General features: G+C 35.3%; 1 protein-coding gene across 2 annotated transcripts in view; it reads left to right on the plus strand.

The window, feature by feature from the left end:
* SP4 (Sp4 transcription factor) overlaps positions 1–25,016 on the plus strand; it is an 88,129-nt gene that overhangs the window by 57,917 nt on the left and 5,196 nt on the right. For both annotated transcript variants that reach the window (XM_044246188.1, XM_044246189.1), the window contains exon 5: positions 5,140–5,339. In XM_044246188.1, coding sequence (XP_044102123.1) covers positions 5,140–5,339 — 200 coding nt within the window. The remainder of the gene's footprint in view (positions 1–5,139; positions 5,340–25,016) is intronic.

A 25,016-nucleotide genomic window follows, 5' to 3' on the forward strand; every position in this document is an offset into this window, starting at 1 on the left:
ACTCTTTTTATTTCTGTGAGATTGATGATGAGTTTTAGATTCTGATTGTGTCTTCTCTTTTTTTCTTGGCCAGTCTACCTAAAGGGTTGTTCAGTTTTGACCTTTTCAAAAAGTCACATCGGCTTTTGGTTTCATTGATTTTTCTCTGTTGTTTCTGCATTCTCAATTTCATTAGTTCCTGCTCTATTCTTTATTATTTCTTTCCTTCCGTTTGCTTTATTTAGATTTAATTTGCTTTCTCCATTGTCTGAAGATGGAAGGTTAGTGATTTAAGATCTTTTTTAATGTAGGCATCTGTTTACAGCTAAAAATTTCTCTCTAGGTATTCTTTACATGTATCCCTTGAATTTTGGTATGATGTATCTTCATTCATCTCAAAGTATTTCCTGCTTTCACTGTGGATTTCTTTTTTGACCATTGGTTATTTAGGAGTATATTGTTTAATTTCTAGATATCTGGGAATTTTCCAGTTTCCCCCAATAGTTGATTTCTACTCTCTTGGCAAAGTGGTCATACTTTGCATTATTTCTGTCTTTTATTGAGATTTCATAGCCTAGTGTATGATTTATCTTGGGAGAACATTTTATGTGCACTTGAAAAGAATGTGTATTTTGCTGCTGTTTGGTGGAGTGCTTTGTGCATGTCTGTTAGGTCAAATTTATCAAGTCTTCTGTTTCCTTACTGCTTTTCTGCCTAATTGATTTACTTTAATCTACCTGTATCTTTCTGTCTTTAAGTGTGAACTATGTCACATGTAGACAGCATGTAGTTGGATCTTGGTTTTTTTTGTTTTGTTTTGTTTTAAGATTGATTTATTAGAGAGCGAGAGCAAGTGAGAGTGAGGGAAGGGGTAGAGGGAGAGACTCTTCAAGCAGACTCCTGGCTGAGTGTGGAGCTGGATGTAGGCTAAATCCAGTGGCCCATGAGACCATGACCTGAGCCAAAACCAGGAATCTGATGGGCTCTTACATGACTGAGCCACTCAGATGCCCCTGTTGATTTTTTGGGTTTTTTTTGTTAATCCAATCTGACCAAATGTGTTTTTTGATTAGATTGTATAATCCATTAGATGTTGTTGATATGGTTGAATTTATGTCTTTCATTTTGCTTTTTGTTTTTTTTTTTTGTCTCATGTCTTTTTCTCTCTTCCTCCTTTACTGCTCTCTTTTGCATTAAGTGAATATAATATAGCACTTTAATTTGTAAAGTAGTATTTTAATTTTGTTAATAATTTTTTCACTGTATTATTTTAGTTATTTCCACAGTAGTTGCTCTTGACCTCACCATGTATGTCTTGTCATAATCAACTTAAGGTTAATAGTAATTTACTTCCAGTGAATTATAGAAGTTATTTCTTTTAGGTCTATTCCCTTTTGTTTCTTCTTGTGATGTTATTTTTATATATTATGTACTATTATGTATATTGTTACAGTATATATTATGTCTATAAGTGTTACCAATTCAATAATAACATTGTTATAAATTGTTACTTTATATAATGTTATGTCTTTAAAAGAAGTTGAGAGACCAGAGGGTTATCAGGATCACCAAGAATAATTTGGAGGTTGCTAAGGACTTTTTTCCAAGTGTTTTCACATTTGACCAAGAACTCTGACATTTGGGTTGGGGGGCAAGAAGTTGAGAGAAGATTAGCAAGTATATATAACTTTTCCTATGTTAATTTTATCACTAAAATTTTATCACTTTTTCTTTTTTCCTGATGCTTGAGTTCCTTTCTGGCATCATTTTCTTAGCCCTCTGCAGTTTTGCTCCCACCTTCCTGCCTTGTGCTGTTACTGGAAAAATATTTAATATATACATTTCTATAATGTTATGTGTTTGACAATACATTTTACACATATTATTTTATAAAATTACTTTTTAAATCTGCTAAAACAAGAAATAATGCACTTATGCTGTCCTCTGTAATTACATAATTACCCTTGCTGGTGCTCTTTTGTTTCTTTGTGTACATTTGAATTACTCTCTGGGTTCAGTTGCTACAACCTGAAGAACTTTAATTTCTTGCATAGCAGGTCTGCTCAAACTCTCTGTTTATCTGGGAATATCTTTATTTCACCTTCATTTTTTAAAGGTAGTTTTTGCTGGATAGAGTCTTCTTGTTTCAGTTTTTTTTTTTTTTTTTTTTTCTCTCTTGAGTACTTTGCACATGTTTTTACCCTGCTTTTTGACCTCCATTGTTCTGCTGAGAAGTCAGTTCTTTCTTTTACTCCGGTTCCCTTGTAAGTGAGGAGTTATTTTTCCTTTGCTGCTTTCAAGATTTTATCTTTGGGTTTCAGGATTTTTAGCATATACAGTATCTCTTTGTGGAGATACTGTGCATTTACACTACTTGGAGTTTGTTGAGCTTCCTGCATGTGTACATCCATGTTTTTCAGTAAGTTTAATAAGTTTTCAGCCATTATTTCTTTGAATATTTTTTTTTGCTGCATTCTCTCTTCCCTTCTCTCCCGCCTCTCGCCGCTCCCTCCTCTCTTCTCTGCTTCCCTCACCTCTTCTTTGCTTCCCTCACTCATTACTTGGTGTCCCACATTTCTTAGGTACCCTGTTCATTTTCCTTTGTTCTTTTTCTCGTCTGTTTTTGGATTGCATAATCTCTATTGATCTATGTTGATTTTTGTTATTTTTTCTTTTGAGTTCCTCTAGTAAATTTTTCATTTCACTTGTACTTCTCATCTCCACAGTTTCCCATTTTTTTTTAATCATTTGTAACTCTTCATTGATATTCCCCATTTGATGTGACATTGTTATTCTTTGCTTCTTTAATCATGGTGTCTTTTAGTTCATTATAGCAACTTAGTACTGCCTCCCCTGCCTTTCCTCATCTCTGGCTTATTGTTATTGTTCACTTGCTTATTTAGTGACTGGCTGGGTTATTTTGGTGAAGACCCCTTCGCCCCCCCATGAAGCATGTTGCTCCTCAGTGGATGCAGAATCAGGTTTGCTTAGTGACCCTTGATGACAGTGGTTTGGGCAAGAATCTTTGACAGTCCTGTCCCTGACCACACCCAGCTATTAAACTCTGCTAATTGTCAACTGATTGCATTACTGTTTTCAACAGTGCCCTGTAACATATATTACTCTACAGACTGATCTGTTCAGATTCTTTTTTTTTAATTTATTAACATAATTACATATAATATATTATTTGGTCTGGGGTACAGGTCTGTGAATCATCAGTCTCACACAATTCACAGCACTCACCATAGCACATACCCTTCCCAGTGTCCATAACACAGTTACCCCCTCTCTCCTTCCTTCCCCACCCCCCAGGAACCCTCAGTTTGTTTCCTGAGATTAAGAGTCTCTTGTGGTTTCACTCCCACGATTAAGTCTCTTATGGTTTGTCTCCCTCCGTGGTCCCATCTTGTTTCATTTGTTCCCTCCCTGCCCGCCATGACCTCCTGCCCTGCCTCTCAAATTCCTCCTATCAGAGAGATCATAGTAATTGTCTTTCTCGGATTGATATATTTCGCTTAGCATAATACCTCTAGTTCCCATCTACTTCATTGCAAATGGCAAGATTTCATTTTTGATGGCTGCCTAGTATTCCTGTGTGTGTGTGTGTGTGTGTGTGTGTGTATGTATGTACACCACATCATCTTTATCCATTCATCTGTTGATGGACATCTAGGTTCTTTGCATGGTTTGGCTATTGTGAGCATTGCTGCTTGTAAACATTCAGGTATATGTGCCCCTTTGGATTCCTACATTTGCATCTTTAGGGTAAATACCCAGTAGTATGATTGTTGGGCCATAGGGTAGCTCTGTTTTCAACTTTTTGAGGAACCTCCATACTGATCAGCAGGTCTGTGTTTGAGATTTATTCTGACTCTAGAGGACTACTCCCAGCTGCCTCTTTTCTCCTTTCTGACAACCTAACCAGCCTGTATAGTTCTGCCTGTTTCTCCAGTGTGTCTATTAGTTTCCTCCCATTTGTGTTTTGCAACAGTCTCCACTATTTTTAAGAGTGCCCTTAGGTTCAAACTTTTTCACACTTTGTTTGCAAATTAATTCAATTCCTTGGGAAGAAATTTGGAGTTCTGTTTTATGCTGTGTTCTCTCTCTGGCTAGGATCTCTTTGTTAAGGCTCCTGAACTTGGGGTTGGGATAGTGGCACATTTTTATCTTGAGAGTCCCTGCTCTAGGAGCTGAGTGTTTGGTGGCAAGGGAGAAGCAGTAGCTTCAGGTTTTCTTGGCTTGCTTCTGTTGATTTTACAGTTCTAATGTATACACTAAAAGTGACCTTGGTCAAGGATGGTCTGTACTGCACTACTCTCATTGTGCCCTATCTAAGGCAGAGCCAAGGTCTCAGGACTTGGGTTTGGGCGGGAGAGGAGAGTTCCCTGTTCCCTACCTGTCAGCCATACTTGCCCAGAACTTAGCCTCAGCTGTTGCTGGGCTAAGGTAACTGGGAGTAGAATGAGAAATTCTGATGTCTTGCCCCTTACTGGGGAGATAACCCTCCAATTGGGAGGTGAGAAGAGGAAACCCTGCTCTTGGTTGTACCAGTCTAGAGTGTTTTATGTCAAAGGAGGTGACAGGGCAAAGGGAGAGAGGGTTGGGTTTTGGTTCAACTACTATAGACCATCACTGTTCTTACTCTTTTTTTCTTGAATATTTATTTGTTTATGTGCTGTATGCTCATGGAACCATTTCCAGAGACTACATGGTATTTGTTGTGTTTTTTATAATTTTCACTGGGGAGTAAGTCCATGGAGCTCTTCGTGCTTTCTTGCAGGAAGTGAAACTCTGAACCTTACTTTTTAAAATGGGGATTACCATTCTTTTTGGTATTTAGACAAGAATTTTTAAGTGTCTTAAAAAGCTTACAGATTTCCCCCCCGCAAGGGAAGAGCCTATTAGGGAAGGAACATGAATTCCATGGTGAACATGAACTCTGTGGGATAAACATGTTTTCACAGCAGTTTTGGGTTTAGTACATAACTCTTTTTTTAATTAAAAATTTTCTGATTTTTAACTACAGTTGCAGCATCTTGATTTGAAAAACACATTCAGATATGCATCATTTAAAAACCTTGATTCCCTTTTATTTTTCCATAATTACAAGGTTGGTGTTCGGGAGTGTAATTAATGTTTGGTTTTTGTTTTTGTTAGAGGCAGTAATGAACCAGGAAAAAAGAAACAGCATATCTGTCACATTGAAGGATGTGGAAAAGTTTATGGCAAAACATCTCACCTACGAGCACATCTTCGCTGGCATACTGGAGAAAGACCTTTTGTATGCAATTGGATGTTTTGTGGCAAAAGATTCACAAGGAGCGATGAGCTTCAGAGACATAGAAGAACCCATACAGGTTAGTTGGTTTATTTTAGGGCATGTGCATTTTACTTATTTTTTAGTGTTTAGATGAAAATTGTAGGATAGTTTAGCTGTCAGTTTGGAAATACACAAATTAAAGAATTCACTTTAGTGATTTTATGGAAGATGTCTAAAATCAAGTTTTTTACCTCATTTCTGAGATCTATTTTATTCTGCTTTTTTAGGTTTATCAACATAATGATAAAACATGAAGTATATTTATTTCCATTTGCTTATCTTGTTGTATTAGCATATATTATTTTTTATGAGTATTTAAATAACTGAAGAGAATTAAATTATGATGTTATTGGTGACCTTTATTAGTTTTGGATTTTTTTGTGTTTTTTTTTTTTTTTACAATTTAGAAAAATAAAGTGTCAAGGATAATATAACAACAAATATATACCTCTCACTTAGAACTGATAGCTGTTAATATATTATTTTTTAATAAGACAAATTATACAAAGTTGACATTATCTTTGTCCCCTCAAAGGCAATAGCTACTATGAATTTATAAGTTTTTAGTACAGTTTTAATACTCTTACATATATTATTGATGGATTTATATGTAAAACATTATTTTATGTGTTAAGGAAGTTTACATAAGTGTTACAGTATCATAATTTTATTTATCATTATGTTTTAAGATCTGAGTTCATATATGTGTACATATAAATGTATGTATACGTTTATAGTACTTTCTAACTGCTATATAGTATGCTGTTACGTAACTGTACCATACCGTGTTAATTCATTCCCTCTACTGCTTAAATTGTCATTAGGCTTTTTGCTACCACTTTATTATGTGAACATACAGTGAACATGTATGTGAAGTAGAATTATTGGATCACGGGGAATTTATGTGTTTTGCTACGTAACTGCTAAAGAATCTCTGAAATGGCTGTTAACACCTCTGCCTCACTAGCAGTGACTGAGAGTTTCCCCTTTGCCATGTGTTCATCAGTACTCAGTAGTGTTAGCCTTTGAAAATTGATAGTCTGGGGCGCCTGGCTGGCTCACTTGGTAGAGTATGCAACTCTTGGAGTAGTGAGTTCAAGCCTCACGTTGGGTGTGGAACCTTTAAAAAATAAATAAAGCATGCTTACTGCTTAAAAAGAGGAGAAGAAGAAAAGAAAGTTTTTGTGTATCTAAAATGATTTCTCATTTTTTTAAGTAGCAGCTTTCTTGGTTATCTTAGAGATTAAGTATCTTTTCATGTTTATTGGTCAGTTACATATATGTTTTTGTTGATTATTTCTTGCTCATTTGGGGGGGGTGTTTTATTTTTCTTTCTGATTTATATGTTGTCATTATATTGCTAGTCTTTTATCTTTTTGCTATTTTTTGTTACATGAAAGCTTTACATTTTTGTTTAGTCAAATATATGTTTTCTTTTGTCCTTTGCTTTCCTTATTTTTAGTGAAATCTTCTCTTATCCCAAGATCATAAAGTTTTTTTTTAAGTATTTTATTTATGTATTTGAGAGAGAGGGAGCGTTCAAATGCATGCAAGATGCAAAATTTGTCTCTTTTTCTAAGTCTTACATAGAACAACTACCCTCTCTACTTAGAATGGGTTTGATAGACATTCGAATTTCAGTATTTAATTGTTGAATAAATTAATGCTTTGGATAAATTTTCTAATTAGACCTTAACCTTTAACTAATACCAGGGTACATGTGGGAAAGAAGAGGAAACAGATTTGTTATGTATTGATCAGCTCCTTTGATTCTAACAGTAACACTGAGATAGATAATAGCTCCATTTTACAGATTAGAAAATGGTCTCAGAGAAAAAAAAATAGTTGTTAAATTTAGTAAAAGTTTAGTTTGATATGTACATATATTAGTAGGCAGATGAGTCTTAGTATACTGGCTGAATCCCTGAGTTTGTATAATACTAAAACTAAGAATTTTAGTTTAAAAAAAAAAGTTTTAATAGGTTTCTTATGGCATTGCATTAATAATGCCACCTCACCATTGATATTGGCAGCCATTGATACTGGTGTGATTAATCCCATAACAGTGTTGATGTCTGTTTTTTAAAAAAAATACTCTGCTGTTTGTGTCGGTATGATAGGATGCAGTATTTCCACTCTGGATTAGCAGTGGGTCAAGTTAGGGAAGACAAGAAAAATTACCACTTTCTTTGATTTAGAACCTCACATTGTGATTTCATCTTTTTTTTGAGAAATAAGTGTCTCTAAAGTCTCTATTATTGCCTATGCACACTCAAAGAGATACACAAAACAAACTTATCCAAGGATTTATATACACATATACTTAAAAACCAAATTATTAATGGTTTGAAGGCATATTTTCCTTTTTTAATGATTCACACCATTATAATCTTCTGCAAGCCTAAACAATTCAGAATTAAATGTATTTTAAGCTTACTTTCAGTGTTTCAAACATCTTAAATATATTATACACAAAACTGTGTAAGTAAACATGTTACATTGAAAACAGTTAAGCTTAATATCACTATGCTTAAATTATTTTTAGTGACTAGAATACAGTAACTTCTAAGTATTAAAGTTTTTGAAGAGAATATGAAACAGTATCTTTTGAAACAAATAAGTATCGATTAAGCATATAGTACTTTAGTTGAAAGACTTGGTCATTCATTGCAAGAACGGTGTTTTATTTAAAGGCCAACCACTACACTAAGTAGAAACTCAGTACATACTCTGAATGAATATATGAGTTATTTTTATTCACTGCTGAAAATAATGCCAATATTTTTGCTTTTTAGAAATAAGTGTTTTAATTTCCAAATGATACATGTATATGGTACTTAAAATTCAAATCATAGGGACACCTGGCTGGCTCACTTAGTAGACCACATGACTCTTAATCTCAGGATCGTGAATTCAAGCCCTACATTAAGCTTACTTCAAAAAAAAAAGAAAAGTACAAAAAAAATTAAATCATAAAGAGGTTATAGTATTAAGGGTCTTTTTAAAATTAATTTTTATTTGAAGTATAGTGGACATTATATGTTAGTTTCGGGTGTACAACACAGTGATTTGACATTTGTATACATTATGAAATGCTCACCACAATAAGTAGTTATTGTCTGTCACTGTACAAGGTTATGACTATATTCTTTGTGCGGTACTTTACATCCCTGTGACTTACTTACTTTATAACTGTAAGTTTGTGCCTTTTAATCCCCTTCACCTATTTTCCCCGTTTCTACCCTACTTCCATGTTGCAAATACCAGTATGTTCTCTGGATTTATGAGTCTGTTTCTGTTTTGTTTTGTTCTTTGTTTTTTTTTTTTTTTTTTTTTAACATTTTTATTTATTTATTTGCGAGAGAGAGAGAGATCACAAGTAGGCAGGGCAGCAGGCAGAGAGAGGGGGGAAGCAGGCTCCTGTCCCTGCTGAACAGAGAGCCTGATGCACGTTTGATCCCAGGACCCTGAGATCATGACCTGAGTCAAAGGCAGAGGCTTAAACCACTAAGCCACCCAGGTGCCCCTTTTTTGTTTGTTCTTTTGTTTTGTTCTTCAGACTGCACCTACTGGTGAAATCCTATGGTATTCATCTTCTGTCTAACTTAGGACATTTCTCTTCCGATAGTGTTCTCTGGTTTCGTCCATCTTTTGCAGAAGGCAAGATTTCATTCTTTTTTGGGTTGAGTAATATTCCATTGTCAACCTATACCACATTTTCTTTATTCATTTATCTGTCAGTGAACACTTGGGTTGCTTCCAGATCTTGGCTATTGTAAATAATGCTGTAGTAAATGTAAGGGAGCATATGTCTTTTCAAGTTAGTGTTTCTTTTCTTCCCAGAAGAGGAATTACTAAATTGTATGGTATTTCTATTTTTGTTTGTTAAGGAACCTCCATATTATATTCCACTATGGCTATGACAATTTACATTTCTGCCAGCAGTGCACAAGGATTCCTTTTTTTCTACATCCTCACCAACAATTATTATTATTATTATTATTTGATACCAGTCATTCTGACATTTGTGAGGTGATAGCTAATTGGAGTTTTGATTTGCATTTCCTTGATGATGGGTGTTATTGAGCATTTTTTCATATATCTGTTGGCCATTTGTATGTTGTCTTTGGAAAAATGTCTATTCTTGTCCTCTGCCCATTTTTTAATCAGATTTTTTTTTTTGTATTAAATTGTATGAATTCTTTATATATTTTGAATATGTCATTGACAAATATTTAAGGGGATGCTTTGCCCCATCCCTTGTTTAATCCACAGGAGAACCATACTTAATTTTGTAACTGTTTTTGCATTTGTGTTCTTCCTGTGATAATTGTTATATATCTAAATATGCTTATATTGTTACTGATCTATCAATAGTAGACACTAGCTCTTGACTTCTTGCATTGAGAGTTAAGAATTTACCTCACTTTAAAGACAATTATCTTATGATCTCTCTGATATGAAGAGGCAGGGTGGGGGTGTTTGGGAGGTAGGGAAGGAAAAAGTGAAACAAGATGGGATTGGGAGGGAGACAAACCATAAGAGATTCTTAATCTCACAAAACAAACTAAGGGTTGCTGGGGGTAGTGGGGTGGGGAGAGGATGGTTGGGTTATGGACGTTGGGGACGGTATGTGATATGGTGAGTGCTGTGAAAGGCGTAAGCCTGATGATTCACAGACATTACCTCTGGGGCAAATAATACATTTTATATTAATAAAAATAATTAATTTTTTAAAAAAAGAATGTACCTCACTTTACACCATCTGATGATATTCGGATTTTTTACCTGACTGCAGCCTAACACTGTCTCTTGACTCAGCACTCTGTGGTACAGATATGTGGTACAGATATTAGCATATATGTCCTTCATTCCTCATTGTTTCACCTCTTAACTTCTCTTACATAGATTTTATTATCTCTCTTCTCTTTCTCTTGATGTTAAAACATTTACTTTCTCTCCAATAAGCACTGTTCCTTTTTTTAGTTGTTTTGTTTTTTTAAGACTATTTGAGAGAGAGAGCATGAGCGGGGTTGGGAGGTGGGGTAGGAGGAGAGGAGGGGCAGAGGGAGAGAGAGAAGCAGATTCACTTGCTGAGCAGGGAGCCTTGCCTTGCTTCCAGGGGCGGGGTGGGGGGGGCTTGGTCCCAGATCCCCCCAGAGATTTGACCTGAGCCAAAGGCAGACCCTTAACCGACTTGCCACCCAGGCACCCCAGTGGCTTAGTTCTTTTTTTTTTTAAAGTTTTTTTTTTCCAATTTATTTATTTTCAGAAAAATAGTATTCATTATTTTTTCACCACACCCAGTGCTCCATGCAAGCCATGCCCTCTATAATACCCACCACCTGGTACCCCAACTTCCCACCTGCCCTGCCACTTCAAACCCCTCAGATTGTTTTTCAGAGTCCATAGTCTAAACCAATAAACAATAGTTACGTTATGACTCTGATGTGATGAGTGTGAATACATATCCTTTGGTCGTTTTTCTTGAACTTGCTAATTGCCTGTTCCCCCCTTGCATTGGCTAATTTTATTACTCCCTTTTGCTGTTTTCAAGAATAATATCAGCTCCATCCAATTTTTCCTTTTCTTTGGAATTTCCAGCTTTTTAATCAGCCTGATTCTTCTCTAAGGCTGCTACATAGGTATAATCTTGAGACTTCTGTTCCTGCTCTACTGGTTTTGATCCAGTGTTCTCAAGATTGGCCTTCATTTTTCTTGGTTTATTTGGTTCCTGGAAAACATTCTGAAATGCTTCCTACAATAAAGTTCTAGGAAATAAATTGATCTGAAAGTGTCTTTATATTGCTTTCCAACTTAACTTAATAGATGGCTAATACAGAATTTTAGGTTGAAAATGATGCTCAGAATATTAGTGGCAGTGTGCTATCATTTTCTTGCATCTGTTTTACTAACATGAAGTACAGTTCTTCCTTTTTTGTAGGTGACTTAATTTTTCCTCGTCAACTTTTAAGAGCTTATTTACTTACTTGTATTTTTACTTTGAAATAATTTTGTATTTACAGAAATTGTGAAGGTAGGGAGTTCCCTTCATGCAGTTTCCTCTAATACTACATCTCTTGCATAATCCACATAATTTATGAAAATGAGGAAGCTAACTTAGGTATAATACTAGTAATTAAATTATTGACTTTTCCACAAATAATACTTTTTCTGTTCAAGGATTCAGTCCAAAATACCACATTGCATTTATTTATCATGGCTGTTTAGTCTCCTGTAAATCTGAAATTTCCTTACTCTTTTTTTACTTATTCTTTTTGTTGTTGTTATTGTTTTTGTTTTTTCTTACCCTTGGCTGTTTTGAAAGTTAGGTATTTTGTAGAATATCCCCCAGTTTAGGTTTATTTTCTTATAATTAGACTGAGATTATGAATTATGAATTGTTGGTCGGAAGAATATCACAGATATCATTGCCCTTCTTACTTTCATCATATCAGCAAGTATGTCAGGTGTCTTATTGCTGGTGAATTGGTTAAGATAGTGTGTACCACGTGTCTCTACTGTGAAGTTGTTTTTTTCTTTCCATACACTGTTTTGTAGAAGCAAGTCACTAAGGTCCAGTCTACACTAATGGGGCGGTGAAGTAAGCTCCACTCCTGGAGGAGGAGTCGCAGAGAATTTATGGATGTACTGTAAAACAACAGCTGTAATTAGTAAATGTGTGGGGCGGGGTGGGGAGGGCAAATTCTTTGAGTCTATGCAAATATCCTGTTTCTCTGAAAAGAAAATTCTAACGTTTTCCTTTTAGCATTCCACATTGTTTCTTGCTTATAGCAATTACTTTGTTGTTTTAAAGGTCATCTTCTGTTTCCCTCTTTGCTTGTACAGTTTTAGTTTTGATTCTTGTACAAGGAAGATTTATACCTTCTTCCCCAGTTATTTGTTTATGTAATCATTTATTTATAATCTAGTAAAGACCCATGAATATTTTATTTGGGGGGTTATAATTCAATATTGTCATTATTTTCTTGCTCAAATTGTTCTGTCTTTGGCCATTTGGAAGTTGTTTTATTTTATTTATTTTTTATTTTTTTAAAAGATTTTATTTATTTATTAGAGAGTGCACAAGCAGGGGGAGTGTCAGGCAGAGGGAGAAACAGGCTACCCATCAAGCAAGGAGCCTGATGTGAGACTCCATCCCAGGACCCGGGAATCATGACCAGAGCCGAAGGCACACTCTTAACCTGCTGAGCCCCCCAGGGGCCCCGGTTGTTTTAGATTGCCTCCTCTGTCCTTATGACATAGTCCTTTCCTGGGTTTTTTTGTTTGTTTGTTTTAAGTGAAGAGCTTCTATTAATCTTTATGTTCTGTTAGTTTCATAGCTATATATGTTGCATAGTTTTTCACTTTTTTGTGCAAACTGGTTGGACTCTTCAACTCTGGGTTCTCCCCCCTATTATGTCTACCCACTCCCATTTTCCCCTTTTTATTCTCTATTCTTTTTTGCAGTCTTACTTTGTGTAAGTTGAACTCCCTATATTGATCTTTTATATTTTATTTTCTGTGAGATTTCTTAACTTTACATAGTCTTATATTTCTTTTGAATTTTCTCTTGATTTCCAAGAGTGCTTTCTATTGTTTTCTTTTTTATAGCATACTCTTTTTTCATTGTAGAGATCCAGGAGCTCTCTGAAAAATCTCTGAGTTTTCCAATTAGATTTTTTTTTTTAATGTTTGTTTTTCCTCCAAGGTAATTTTTTCTCTGTACCTTGCTTTTTTCCCAATGTTGTAGGCTTTCCTGAATTATCCAGTGGTCCTTGGCTTTTATTCAAGTTGATGATGATGATTGATAACTATGTTTAAGTAAAGGATAAAGCTTCATGAACTGGTGACTTTCATTTAAGGCAACTGGCAGGAATACTGTGAGTTATACTGCAAGATACCTAATTACCAAAATACAGTAATAAACTGTGGGACCACATTTCTCTGGATACAAATCATCAAATATTCTGACAAATTTTTTATAGTAGGATAGATAATCCATGCACAGACTTTAATTTACTATTACATGTTGTACATCTCCCCCTCACCATTTTGAGTCAGACTTCTGCATAATTCTACAGAAGACAGATCAGCTCTCTTCTAGATATATCCTCTTTCTTAATAATCTCTAGTCTGCAGAAATTTGATACAGTTAAAACTTGTAAAACATTGCATAACATGAGTGAGTTTCACTGGATTTTTTCCTCCTTTGTCTCCCAGCATTGACCCTGTGGGCCCTGAATAGTAGTGTAAACACCATATTTATCCAGCCAGAGGACTGAAAAAGAGGCTCCTGTGCTCTAAGGCCAGCTGTCTTTGTATGTTCCACTGTAGTAGTGGCATCAGGGACACCTAAAAACCCAAAAAAATACCCATATCTCTGACCAAAAGAATCCAGAACCTTCTTTTCCACTGAATGTGAGGGAATCACTATTACTTTTCTCTTGCCATTTTACTCTGAAGGTTATGGCAATCATATGTATATGTGTAGAATGGCATAAGAAGCCTCAAGAATTCTTTATGGCCATAGGAACCAAAAAGAAGGGACACTTTGGGGTTGAGAAAGCATGAGGGAGATTTTGCAGAGATCTGTAAAAGGTGATCCCAAATTTCATTAATGGAACAAAAATTCTTCAAGGCTCACCCCCATGCTGCGTGTAATAGAACAGACCAAACAACAGTAGCAAAGGCTTCAAGAACTCAACTCTCTTATAAACCATCACCTAATTGCTAGCATGTGCTGAGCAAAACAAAGCATAACAGAGTCCTTGAAAATGAATTAATATTGGAACTCATGCCCAAAGAAGACAAGATAGAACTAATCTGAAACTGAATGGGTCAATTACCTGCTAAAACAAAAACTTAACATTTCCCAGAGGATTCTTTAACAGGACCAGAGTTCCCGCAACATAATATCCAGAATGTCTAGGATACAGCCCAAAATTATTCAACATAATATGAACCCAAGTAAATCTGACAGTGTCAAGATGATCCACGTGTTGAAATTATCAGACAGTGACTATAAAGCAACTGTTAAAACCACCAGCCATGGAGTAAAGGTAAATATATTTGAAATAAAAAGAAAGACAAATTTTCAGAAGCAAAATTGAAACTCTAAAAATGAACTAAATGATAGTTTTGGAAATGAAAAAAATGCATTATACAAAGTTAAAAATTCCTTATATGTGTTCAAGAGCAAATAGAGGTAATAGAAGGGTCACTGAAGTTGGAGACAGATCACTAGAAGTTATACAGTCTGAAGACCAAAGAAGAAAAAGATCAGGGGAAAAACGTTAATTGGGCCTCAGGCAACTGTGGAACTTACAAAATTAGTGACATTTGAGTCCCAGAAGAAAAGGAGGAAAAGATTGATGTAGAAAAATATTTGACAAAATAATGGCTTAGACGTCCTCTATTAGGTGTAAATTACGGATTTAGGAAGCTTACTGAATCCCAAACAGGAATTGACAGGAAGTCATGCCCAGATACATGAAATCAGTCTGCTGAAAATTAAAGAAGAAGAAAAAATCTGGGAAGTAGCCTAAGGATAATGACACATTATGTATAGAGGAATACAAATTTGAATGATGAATCATTTCTCCTCAGAAACTGTGGAGGACAGAAAAGGAAAAGAATTGCCAGCTCAGCATTTTATATCTAGTGCAAGTGTCCTCAGTAAGAAAGGCAAAACAAAGGGTTTTCAGATGAAGAGAAACAGAATTTCTTGTCATCAGATCTACTCCAAAAGAAATGCTGAAAAAGGGGGCACCTGGATGGTTTAGGCGGTTAGATGGCTACCTTCAGCTCAGGTCATGATCCCAGCATCCTGGGATCAAGCCCTGCATCCTCTCCCTCTGCCTGCTGCTCTGCCTACTTGGAATCTCTCTCTCTCTGTCAAATAAATAAATAACATCTTAAAAAAAAAAAAAGAAAAAGAAATGCTAAAAAAAGTTTTTTAGGCTGAAGGGAAATGATACCAGAGGGAAATTGGGAATTTAATATGGAAGAACAAAATAAATGGCAACTACTGTGTAAATACAGCAGGCTATTATTGCTGTGCTTAAATTTTTATTTTTATTATTTTTATTTTTTTAAAGATTTTATTTATTTATTTGAGAGAGAGACAGTGAGAGAGAGCATGAGCGAGGAGAAGGTCAGAGGGAGAAGTAGACTTCCCATGGAGCTGGGAGCCCGATGCAGGACTCGATCCTGGGACTCCAGGATCATGACCTGAGCTGAAGGCAGTCGTCCAACCAACTGAGCCACCCAAGCGCTCCTGTGCTTAAATTTTTAAAAAATATATTTAAAGTAGCGGTAGATTTTCAGTGTTATGCAAATATAATATATTTGGTAAATATAGAGTAAAGGAGGAAGAGTAATGAAACCTGTATGGTTGAAAAGCTTCTTTATTTTAGTGTAAAAATACAGAACACAGCGTATATGTACTGTGAAAATATATATTACATATATTAAAATATAATTATAGTATAATGTAATATAATTAAAGTATAATTACAATATATATATTGTAATTATATATTATATATATTACAATATATATATTGTAATTCCTTTATCAAGTACCCAAAATACAGAGATTCAGGGGGGAAGGGGGAATAAATTAAAACAGAATGCTAAACAATATTCGGATAATCCAAAAGAAAGGAGAGAAGGAAAAAACAAAAATGAAAAACAGGACAGGAATAGAAAACAAAATAATAGACTTAAATCTAATCAAATCAGTAATTATATATAATGTTAGTGGTCTAAACCTAACAATTAGAAGATAGAGGTTGTTGGATTGCATTTAAAAAGAACAAATTATATATTGTGTACCTAAAAAACCACTTTAAATATTATCATATGGATAAATTTAAAAGGGTAGAAAAAAATACATGACATACAAAGGCTAATTGAAAGAAAACTGAAGTTACTATGTTACTATAACAGGCAAAATAGACTTCATAAGAACAGTGAAAAGTACTAGCTATGACAAGTCATTCTATAATGGAATGGCTCACTTTACATGAAGCTATAACAATTCTAATTATAATAGGTACCTAACCACAGAGCCCTAAAATATATAAAGCAAGAATTGACAGAACTAAAAGGTAAAATAAAACAATCCACAGGTATTCTTGCAGAGTTTGATACTCTTTTCTTAGTAATTGATATGACACGTAGACAGAAAAGTAGAAAGGGTATAGAACATTATCAGTTTGCCCCATTTGACATTCATAGAGTACTCAAGCCAACTGCAACATAGTACTCCACTTTTTCTTTTTATAAGTACATGGAACATTCTCAAAGATAAACCATGTTTATGCTATATGTTACATCTTAACAAAAGAAATCATACAAAGTATATTCTCAGATCATAATAGAATTAAACTAGAAGTCAGTGACAAAAATAACTGAGAGTTCCAAATTTTGGAAATTAACCACCACATTTCTGATTTACCCTGTGGGTCAGAAGAGAATATCTTAAGGGAAATTAGAAAATATTTTCAACTAAATGAAGATATGTGTCAAAATTTGTGGGCTATAGGTATAAGAGTGCTTGGAGGGAGTTTGTGGCAGTGTTTTTATTAGTAACAAAGGTTTTAGTCAATATTTTTTTATAAGATTTTATTTATTTATTTGCCAGGGATGGGGAGAGAGAGAGTGTACAAGCAGAGGGAGAAGCAGGCTCCCCACTGAGCATGGAGCCCGGTGCAAGACTCGGGATCATGACCTGAGCCTAAGGCAGACACTTAACCAGCTGAGCCACCCAGGCATCCCTTAGTCAGCAGAAACTTATTCTTAAGTAGAATAAGTTTCTATCTTAAATACGAGAAAACAAACTAAATGCCAAACAGGAAGTTAGGCAGCAATAAATAAGAGAAATAAATGAAATTGAAAATAGAAAAATCTAATAGAGAAAATCAAATCAAAATCTATTTTTTTTAGAAAAGATAGAATTAGTCTTTAACTAGACTGTCAAGAAAATTTATCAATCACTGCCAGGAATGGAAGAGGGGAATATCACTAGGGTCTTTAGACAATATAATAATACAAGAATGCTATGAATAACTCTACACTCTGAATTAGGGAACTTAGGTGAAATGGACCAACTCTTTCAAAGACCAAATTAGCCAATAGTACTATATCTATTAAAGAAACTGACTTTCAGTGAAAAACTTTGGATAAAGAAAACCATAGGCTCAGAATGGTTTTATTGAAAAATTCTTTATTAAGTAATAATGATACCCATTTGCACAATCTTTTTTAGAGAATAAATGAAGGGATACCTGTTAACTATTTTATGAGGCCTCTTTACCATGATACCAAAGCCAGACAAAGACATTACTAGGGAAAAAGAAAAAAATAGATCAGTATTCTCATAAATACAAATGTCAAAATCCTCAACAAAATAGCAAACCAGGGGGCGCCTGGGTGGCTCAGTGGGTTAGACCACTGCCTTCAGCTCGGGTCATGATCTCAGGATCCTGGGATCGAGTCCCGCATCGGGCTCTCTGCTCATCAGGGAGCCTGCTTCCCTTCCTCTCTCTCTCTGCCTGCCTCTCCGTCTACTTGTGATTTCTCTCTGTCAAATAAATAAATAAAATCTTTAAAAAAAAAAAAAATAGCAAACCAGGTCCAGTAGTAACAGTAAAAAGTAAATAGTAAAAAAAAAAAAAGTAAAAACAGAATAGTAAAAGTAAAATAATAGTAAAAAAAAGTAATAATAGTTAAAGAATAATGTATCATGACTCAGTTATGTTTATTCCAATAATGAAAGGTTGATTGAAGATTCTAAAATCAATCAGTTGAGGTAATTTATCATATGAACAAGAGAAGGAAAGAAATCACATGATTACTTAAATATATATATATACAAAAAGTATTTGGGAAAATCTGCATTTAGTTTGATAAAAATTCTCACATACTAAGAATCAAAGATAATAACCTTATAACCAAGTAAAGGGTATTTGTTAAAATACTACAGTTAGCATACTTACTGATGAAGGATCTAATACTTATCCATAGGATCAGGAATAAGGCAAAGATGTCTGATTTTTTTTTTTTTTAATTTGGCATGGAGCCCAATACAGGGCTTGAACTCACAACCATGAGATCAAGACCTGAATTGAGATCAAGAGTTGGACACTTAACTGGCTGAACCACCCAGGTGCCCCAAGATGACGGAGTTTTATCACTCTCTTCACCCTGGTCCTGGAAGTCCTACCTAATATAATAAAGCAGAAAAAGACACAGCCCAGATTATAATGAAAGAAATAAGTGTCTTTATTTGCAGACACCTTGGTTGTCTATTTAAAAACACCCTGGCATCTACAAGAAAGCTGTTCATACTAATCCGTGTTTGCAATATTGCAAGAATGCAAACTACAAGGTTATTGTACACAATGAATTGTTTTACTCTATTCTAGCAATGAGCAACTGGATACGAGTAGCTTAATATAGTGTCATTTTTAATAGGATGAAAAGAATAAAACACTTTGCTGGGACTCTAATAAGATATATGTAAAATGTATACTGAAAACCAAATATTGGTGAGAGAATTAAGGATGACTTACATTCATGTAGACATATGCCATGTTAGTGGATTACCAGTATTGTTTTGGTATCCCTTCTCCCAGATATATATATACAGATCCAGTATAGTAGTCCTTCTCACAATTATAGCAGTATTTTGTAGAATTAGCAAGCTGATAATAAAATTTGTATGAAAGGCAAAACAGGATGTCAAAGGAGTTTTGAAGAAATAAAAAAGTTAGCCGATTGACCCTCAGTGATTTTAAGATTTCCTATAAAGCTACAGTATTAGAATGCTGTGAGGTTTGGGTGAAAAAAAGGACACATAGATAAGACCAAATAGAGAATTCAGAAATTGACTCACATACATATCATGCAAAAGTAATTCTATGGAGAAACAGTAGTCTTTTCAATAAATGGCTTGGAAGAATTGCCACATGCAGGAAAAGAACTTTGAGCTACATACCTTGTATCTTTTACAAAGGCTGACTCAAAATTACTCAGACTAAAACCTGAAAGTATAAAACTTTTTGAATAAAATATAAAAATCTTTGTGACCTTGGGTATGCTAGAATTTTTAATACAACGCCAAAAATGCAGTCCAGAAAAGAAAAACTGATAAATTAGACTCGATAAAAACTACAAATACTTGAACTGTTAAAGATCTGTTAAGAAAATGAAAAAATAAGACACAGACTGAGAATGAAAAAATATATCTTGACAGTGTACTTTCATCCAGAATATATAAAGAACTCTCAAACTCAGCAATTTGTAAACAACCCAATTTTTAAAAATTGGCAGAGGATATGGACATTTCACTGAAGAGGACAGAAGAGGACATATATCTGACTAGCATGTGAAAAGGTACTTTGTATCACCTTATTTGAGGAATGCAAATTAAAATTGCAATAAAATATCAGTACACATCTATTAAAATGGCCAAAATTAAAAACGACACCAAAATCCGGACAATTAGAAGTACTGGCAAGGGGCACCTGGGTGGTTCAGTGGGTTAAGCCTCTGCCTTTGGTCAGGTCATGATCTCAGGGTCCTAGAATCAAGCCCCACATCGGGCTCTCTGCTCAGCAGGGAGCCTGTTTTCCCTCTCTCTGTCTGCTTGTGATCTCTTTCTCTCCTCTGTCAAATAAAATCTTTAAGGGGGGAAAAAAAAGTAGTAGTACTGGCAAGAATGCCAAGCTGGTGGGAATGCAAAGTAGCACAGCATTTTTGGAAAACTTTTTGGAATTTTCTTTAAAAAGTTGAACATATACTCAGTTTATGACCTAGCAATCCACTCCTGAGTATTCACCCCAAAGAAACAAAAACTATATTCACACAAAAAGCAATGAATATATATAGCAGATTTTACTTATAATCACCCCAAATTGGAAACAACCCAAATATTCTTTAACTGGTTGAATGATTAAGAACTGTGGTATATTGCTGAAAGAGGTAATCCAGCAGACCTGGATGTTGGTTGACCTGCAAGTTGGATCTGGATAATCCGAGGCTTCTCACCTCTTCCTCTGTCCCTGGAATATACTTTCTGCTCACTTTTCCCATAATGGGAGCTGTTAGGATGACACCTTGAGAGAGGAAGATGTTGAAACCATCTAGACAGTGTGACTGAACCCAGTTAAGACCTCTGTGTAAACTTTTAGATTTGGCAGGTAGATGTAGAAATAATATTCATCTGGTGGGTATTCAAAACAAGCCTCTTAAGTAAGTAAGTTTCCTTTCTCGTAAGTTAAAATTCCCTTTCTTACAAGTTAAAATTTCCACCTACCAAAAGAGACATGGTCTGCCTCTTTTGTTTTCTCCTTTCCCTTTGTGTACAGGGCCAGTTGGTGAACCATCATATATCTATACAACAGAGTACTGCTCTCCAACTTAGAGGAATTAATTATTAGTATATACAACCACAATGATGAAATTCAGATGTGTTGGTGAACAATCCCAGCATCAAAAGGTTACCTATTGTATGATTCCATTCATGTATGACAGTTTATGGAAAAATAAAAACCATGGGGCACCTGGGTGGCTCAGTGGGTTAAAGCCTCTGCCTTCGGCTCAGGTCATGATCCCAGGGTTCTGGGATCGAGCCCCGCATCGGGCTCTCTGCTCCTCAGGGAGCCTGCTTCCTCCTCTTTCTCTGCCTGCCTCTCTGTCTACTTGTGATCTCTGTCTGTCAAATAAATAAAATCTTTAAAAAATAAAAAATAAAAACCATAGAGACAGAGAATAATTATTGTTGTCTAAGGCATAAGGGAAAAAGAATTCAGCCATGAAGAGATACCATGAAGGAATTTTTGGAAGTGATAGCAACTTTCATATTTTTATTTTGGTGATGACTAAATGATTTAATACATTTGTTAAAATTCATAGAGCCATGTCCCAAAAAGAATAATTTTGCTTTGTATAAGTTGTCATTTTAAGTGTTAAAACCTGTTTTAAAGTGAGAGACAAACTCATTTTTGAGACATTCTGATGTGAAAAGGAAGAAAGGGGATTGTTTTGTTTTTTTGAGAATCCAAAACCAGTTTCTTTCCAACCTTCTGCATATGCCTCAGTATCATACAGCACTTCTCTTAACTCTTCCAAGGGTAATAGTATTTAGAGCCAGAGGAATTCCTAAAAATGATTTTGTGCAACACTATCATTTTATAAATAAAGCCTACACTGAAGTCTTAGGAGGCTGATTGATTTTTTTACTAAGGCCCAGACTTAGTTCCTTGAGACAAGTTGAGTTATTAGTGATGAGTAAGAATGAGCCATAATAATATTTTCTTACTAGTAGCCTGCTTTGGGGATTACAGTTCACATCTTAAAATAATCTAGGTGCAAATCTGCTAGCAGAAAATTCTTTCCATTTTTATTAATCTGGGAATGTCTGAATTTCTCATCTTTTTTCATATCTTGAAAGAAGTTGCTATGGCTGATATCGAAGAGATTACTGCCTATGTTCTCCTCTAGGATTCTGATGGATTCCTGTCTCACATTGAGGTCTTTTATCCATTTTGAGTTTATCTTTGTGTATGGTGTAAGAGAATGGTCGAGTTTCATTCTTCTACATATAGCTGCCCAGTTTTCCCAGCACCATTTATTGAAGAGACTATCTTTTTTTTTTTTTTAAGAGACTATCTTTTTTCCACTGTATATTTTTTCCTGTTTTGTCGAAGATTAATTGACCATAGAGTTGAGGGTCCATATCTGGGCTCTCTACTCTGTTCCACTGGTCTATGTGTCTGATTTTATGCCAGTACCATGCTGTCTTGGTGATCACAGCTTTGTAGTAAAGCTTGAAATCAGGTAACATGATGCCGCCAGTTTTATTTTTGTTTTTCAACATTTCCTTAGGGATTCGGGGTCTCTTCTGATTCCATACAAATTTTAGGATTATTTGCTCCAGCTCTTTGAAGAATACCGGTGGAATTTTGATCGGAATAGCATTAAAAGTATAGATTGCTCTAGGCAGTATAGACATTTTAACAATGTTTATTCTTCCAATCCAAGAGCATGAAATGGTCTTCCATCTTTTTGTGTCTTCTTCAATTTCTTTCATGAGTGTTCTGTAGTTCCTCGAGTACAGATCCTTTACCTCTTTGGTTAGGTTTATTCCCAGCTATCTTGTGGTTCTTGGTGCTATAGTAAATGGAATCGATTCTCTAATTTCCCTTTCTGTATTTTCATTGTTAGTGTATAAGAAAGCCACTGATTTCTGTACATTGACTTTGTATCCTGCCACGTTGCTGAATTGCTGTATGAGTTCTAGTAGTTTGGGGGTGGAGTTCTTTGGGGTTTTCCATATAAAGAATCATGTCATCTGCAAAGAGAGAGAGTTTGACTTCTTCATTACCAATTTGGATACCTTTTATTTCCCTTTGTTGTCTGATTGCTGTTGCTAGGACTTCTAATACTATGTTGAACAAGAAAGGTGAAAGTGGGCATCCTTGTCGTGTTCCTGATCTCAATGGGAAGGACGCAAGCTTTTTCCCATTGAGGATGATATTTGCTGTGGGTCTTTCGTAGATAGATTTGATGAAGTTCAGGAATGTTCCCTCTATCCCTATACTTTGAAGCGTTTTATCTTGTTGGGACACCTGGCTAGCTCTGTTGGTGGAATATGTGACTCTTGATCTTGGGGTTGTAAGTTTGAGCCTTGTTTTGGGTGGAGATTACTTAAAAATATTCAACTCTTAATTCCATTGCCCTTCCCACTAAGCCTCCCTTTACTCCCAGTTCTTCCACTTCAAGAAAATTTAAGCCGTGTGACTTCTTGGAAATTATCATTGCTCCCCCTTTTAATTTACTTTTATCCACAGGTAAAGATAGAATTGCGGGTACTCATGAAAAGATTCATTTAGATATTCTAAGCTGTGTATGTTAAAACAGGTGTCCAGGATGGACTAGTAAGTTGAAAATGTTGGAGGAGAGGGTTTGAGGCACCCAGTAAGTCTCCCAGTTTGAATGACTAGACTTCTCAGAACAAATCAAAAAATTACTCCTTTAATGTGGGTTATGAAAGTTGTTATTATTACTAAAAATTTGTAAATAGTTGACCCTTGAACGGTACAGGTTTGAAAGTGCAGGTCCATTAATACATGGATTTTTTCTTTTTAAATACTTAAAGTTCTGCACATGGATTTTCTCTTCCCTTTTTTCTTAGTTATGTTTTCTTTTCTCTAATTTACTTTATTGTCAGAATACTATATATAATATATATAACACAAATATTTGTTAGTTGACTGTGCTGTTGGTAAGGATTCCACTCAACAATAGGCTATTAGTAGCTAAGTTTGGGGGCAGTGAAAAGTTACACACAAATTTTCAACTGTGCAGATACGAGGGTTCATGCTTCCAACACCTTGTTGTTCCAAGGTCTGCTGTATATGCTACACATGGATATATGGTAAAAGTTATTCATAAGCCAAGGGGTATGTTTTTTACTTAGCTATATCAAATGCTAGACATTTAACAGTGTCCCTGTAGTGAGTTAAATTGTCTCTCTTAGAAAGAGATGTTCAAATGCTAATCACTGGCAAATATGACTTTATTTGGAAATAGGTTTTTTTTTTTTAATTTTATTTATTTATTTGAGAGAGAGAGACAGTGAGAGAGAGCATGAGCGAGGAGATGGTCAGAGACCGAAGCAGACTCCCCATGGAGCTGGGAGCCCGATGTGGGACTCGATCCCGGGACTCCAGGATCACGCCCTGAGCCGAAGGCAGTCGTCCAACCAACTGAGCCACCCAGGCGTCCCTGGAAATAGGTTTTTTGAAGATTAAATTAAAGATGATGTCATACCATGCCTACTGCTTAAGATTTAGAACCCACTTAAGATTTAGGACCTACTGGGTTCTAAATCCAATGACTGGTATCTTTGTGAGAAGGGAAGAATACACAGAAACATAGGGTGAAAGGCCATATGAAGACACAGGCAGAGATTGGGGAGATCCAGCTGCAAGCCACTGAATGCCAAGGATTGCCAAAAGTCACCAAAACTAGGACGGGGCATGGAAAGACTGGAAGGGAGCATCGTCCTACTGACACCTTCCTTTTGGACATCTAGCATCCAGAACTGTGAGAGAATAAATATCTATTGTTCGAAGCCACCCAGTTTGTGTTACTTTCATACAAAAGCCCAGGAAAACTAACATAGTCACTTAGTCTGCTCCTGAAATCAATTTTAAGTTGTGAGTTTTGATTTATAAATATGTTATCATGACAGAAATAACATTAATTCATAAAGTATGTTCTATGCATTTTATTAGCTTGATTTGAGGGCAACATGTTGAAAACAGATTGTGACAGCAAGATAGTTGGCTCTTGATGGTACTTCAAAAAAATAAAGCTTAAAAGATCTGATTTATTGCATTTATTCAGATCTAAGATTCCATTGAAAATCTCAGCAGCTTTTTCTGAGAGAAATTACTCTTCTAGGAAATAATTGAATATAATTTCTAAATATGAATCTTCTACTTAGGTCCTTTTAAAAGACCACTATATTTTAACAGTCATGTAATATAACAAGGCATTCTCTTAATAACCTAGGTCAAAGTAGCAATTCTTTTTTCTTTCTTTTTTTAAAAGATAGATTTATTTGTTTGTTTGTTTCTTTATTATTTTAGAGAGAGAGAGAGAGAGAGTGTGCGCACGCATGAGTGGGAAGGGTGGA

The sequence above is a fragment of the Neovison vison genome, chromosome 4 (genome assembly GCF_020171115.1).
Source record: "Neovison vison isolate M4711 chromosome 4, ASM_NN_V1, whole genome shotgun sequence".
Lineage (NCBI taxonomy): Eukaryota > Metazoa > Chordata > Mammalia > Carnivora > Mustelidae > Neogale > Neogale vison.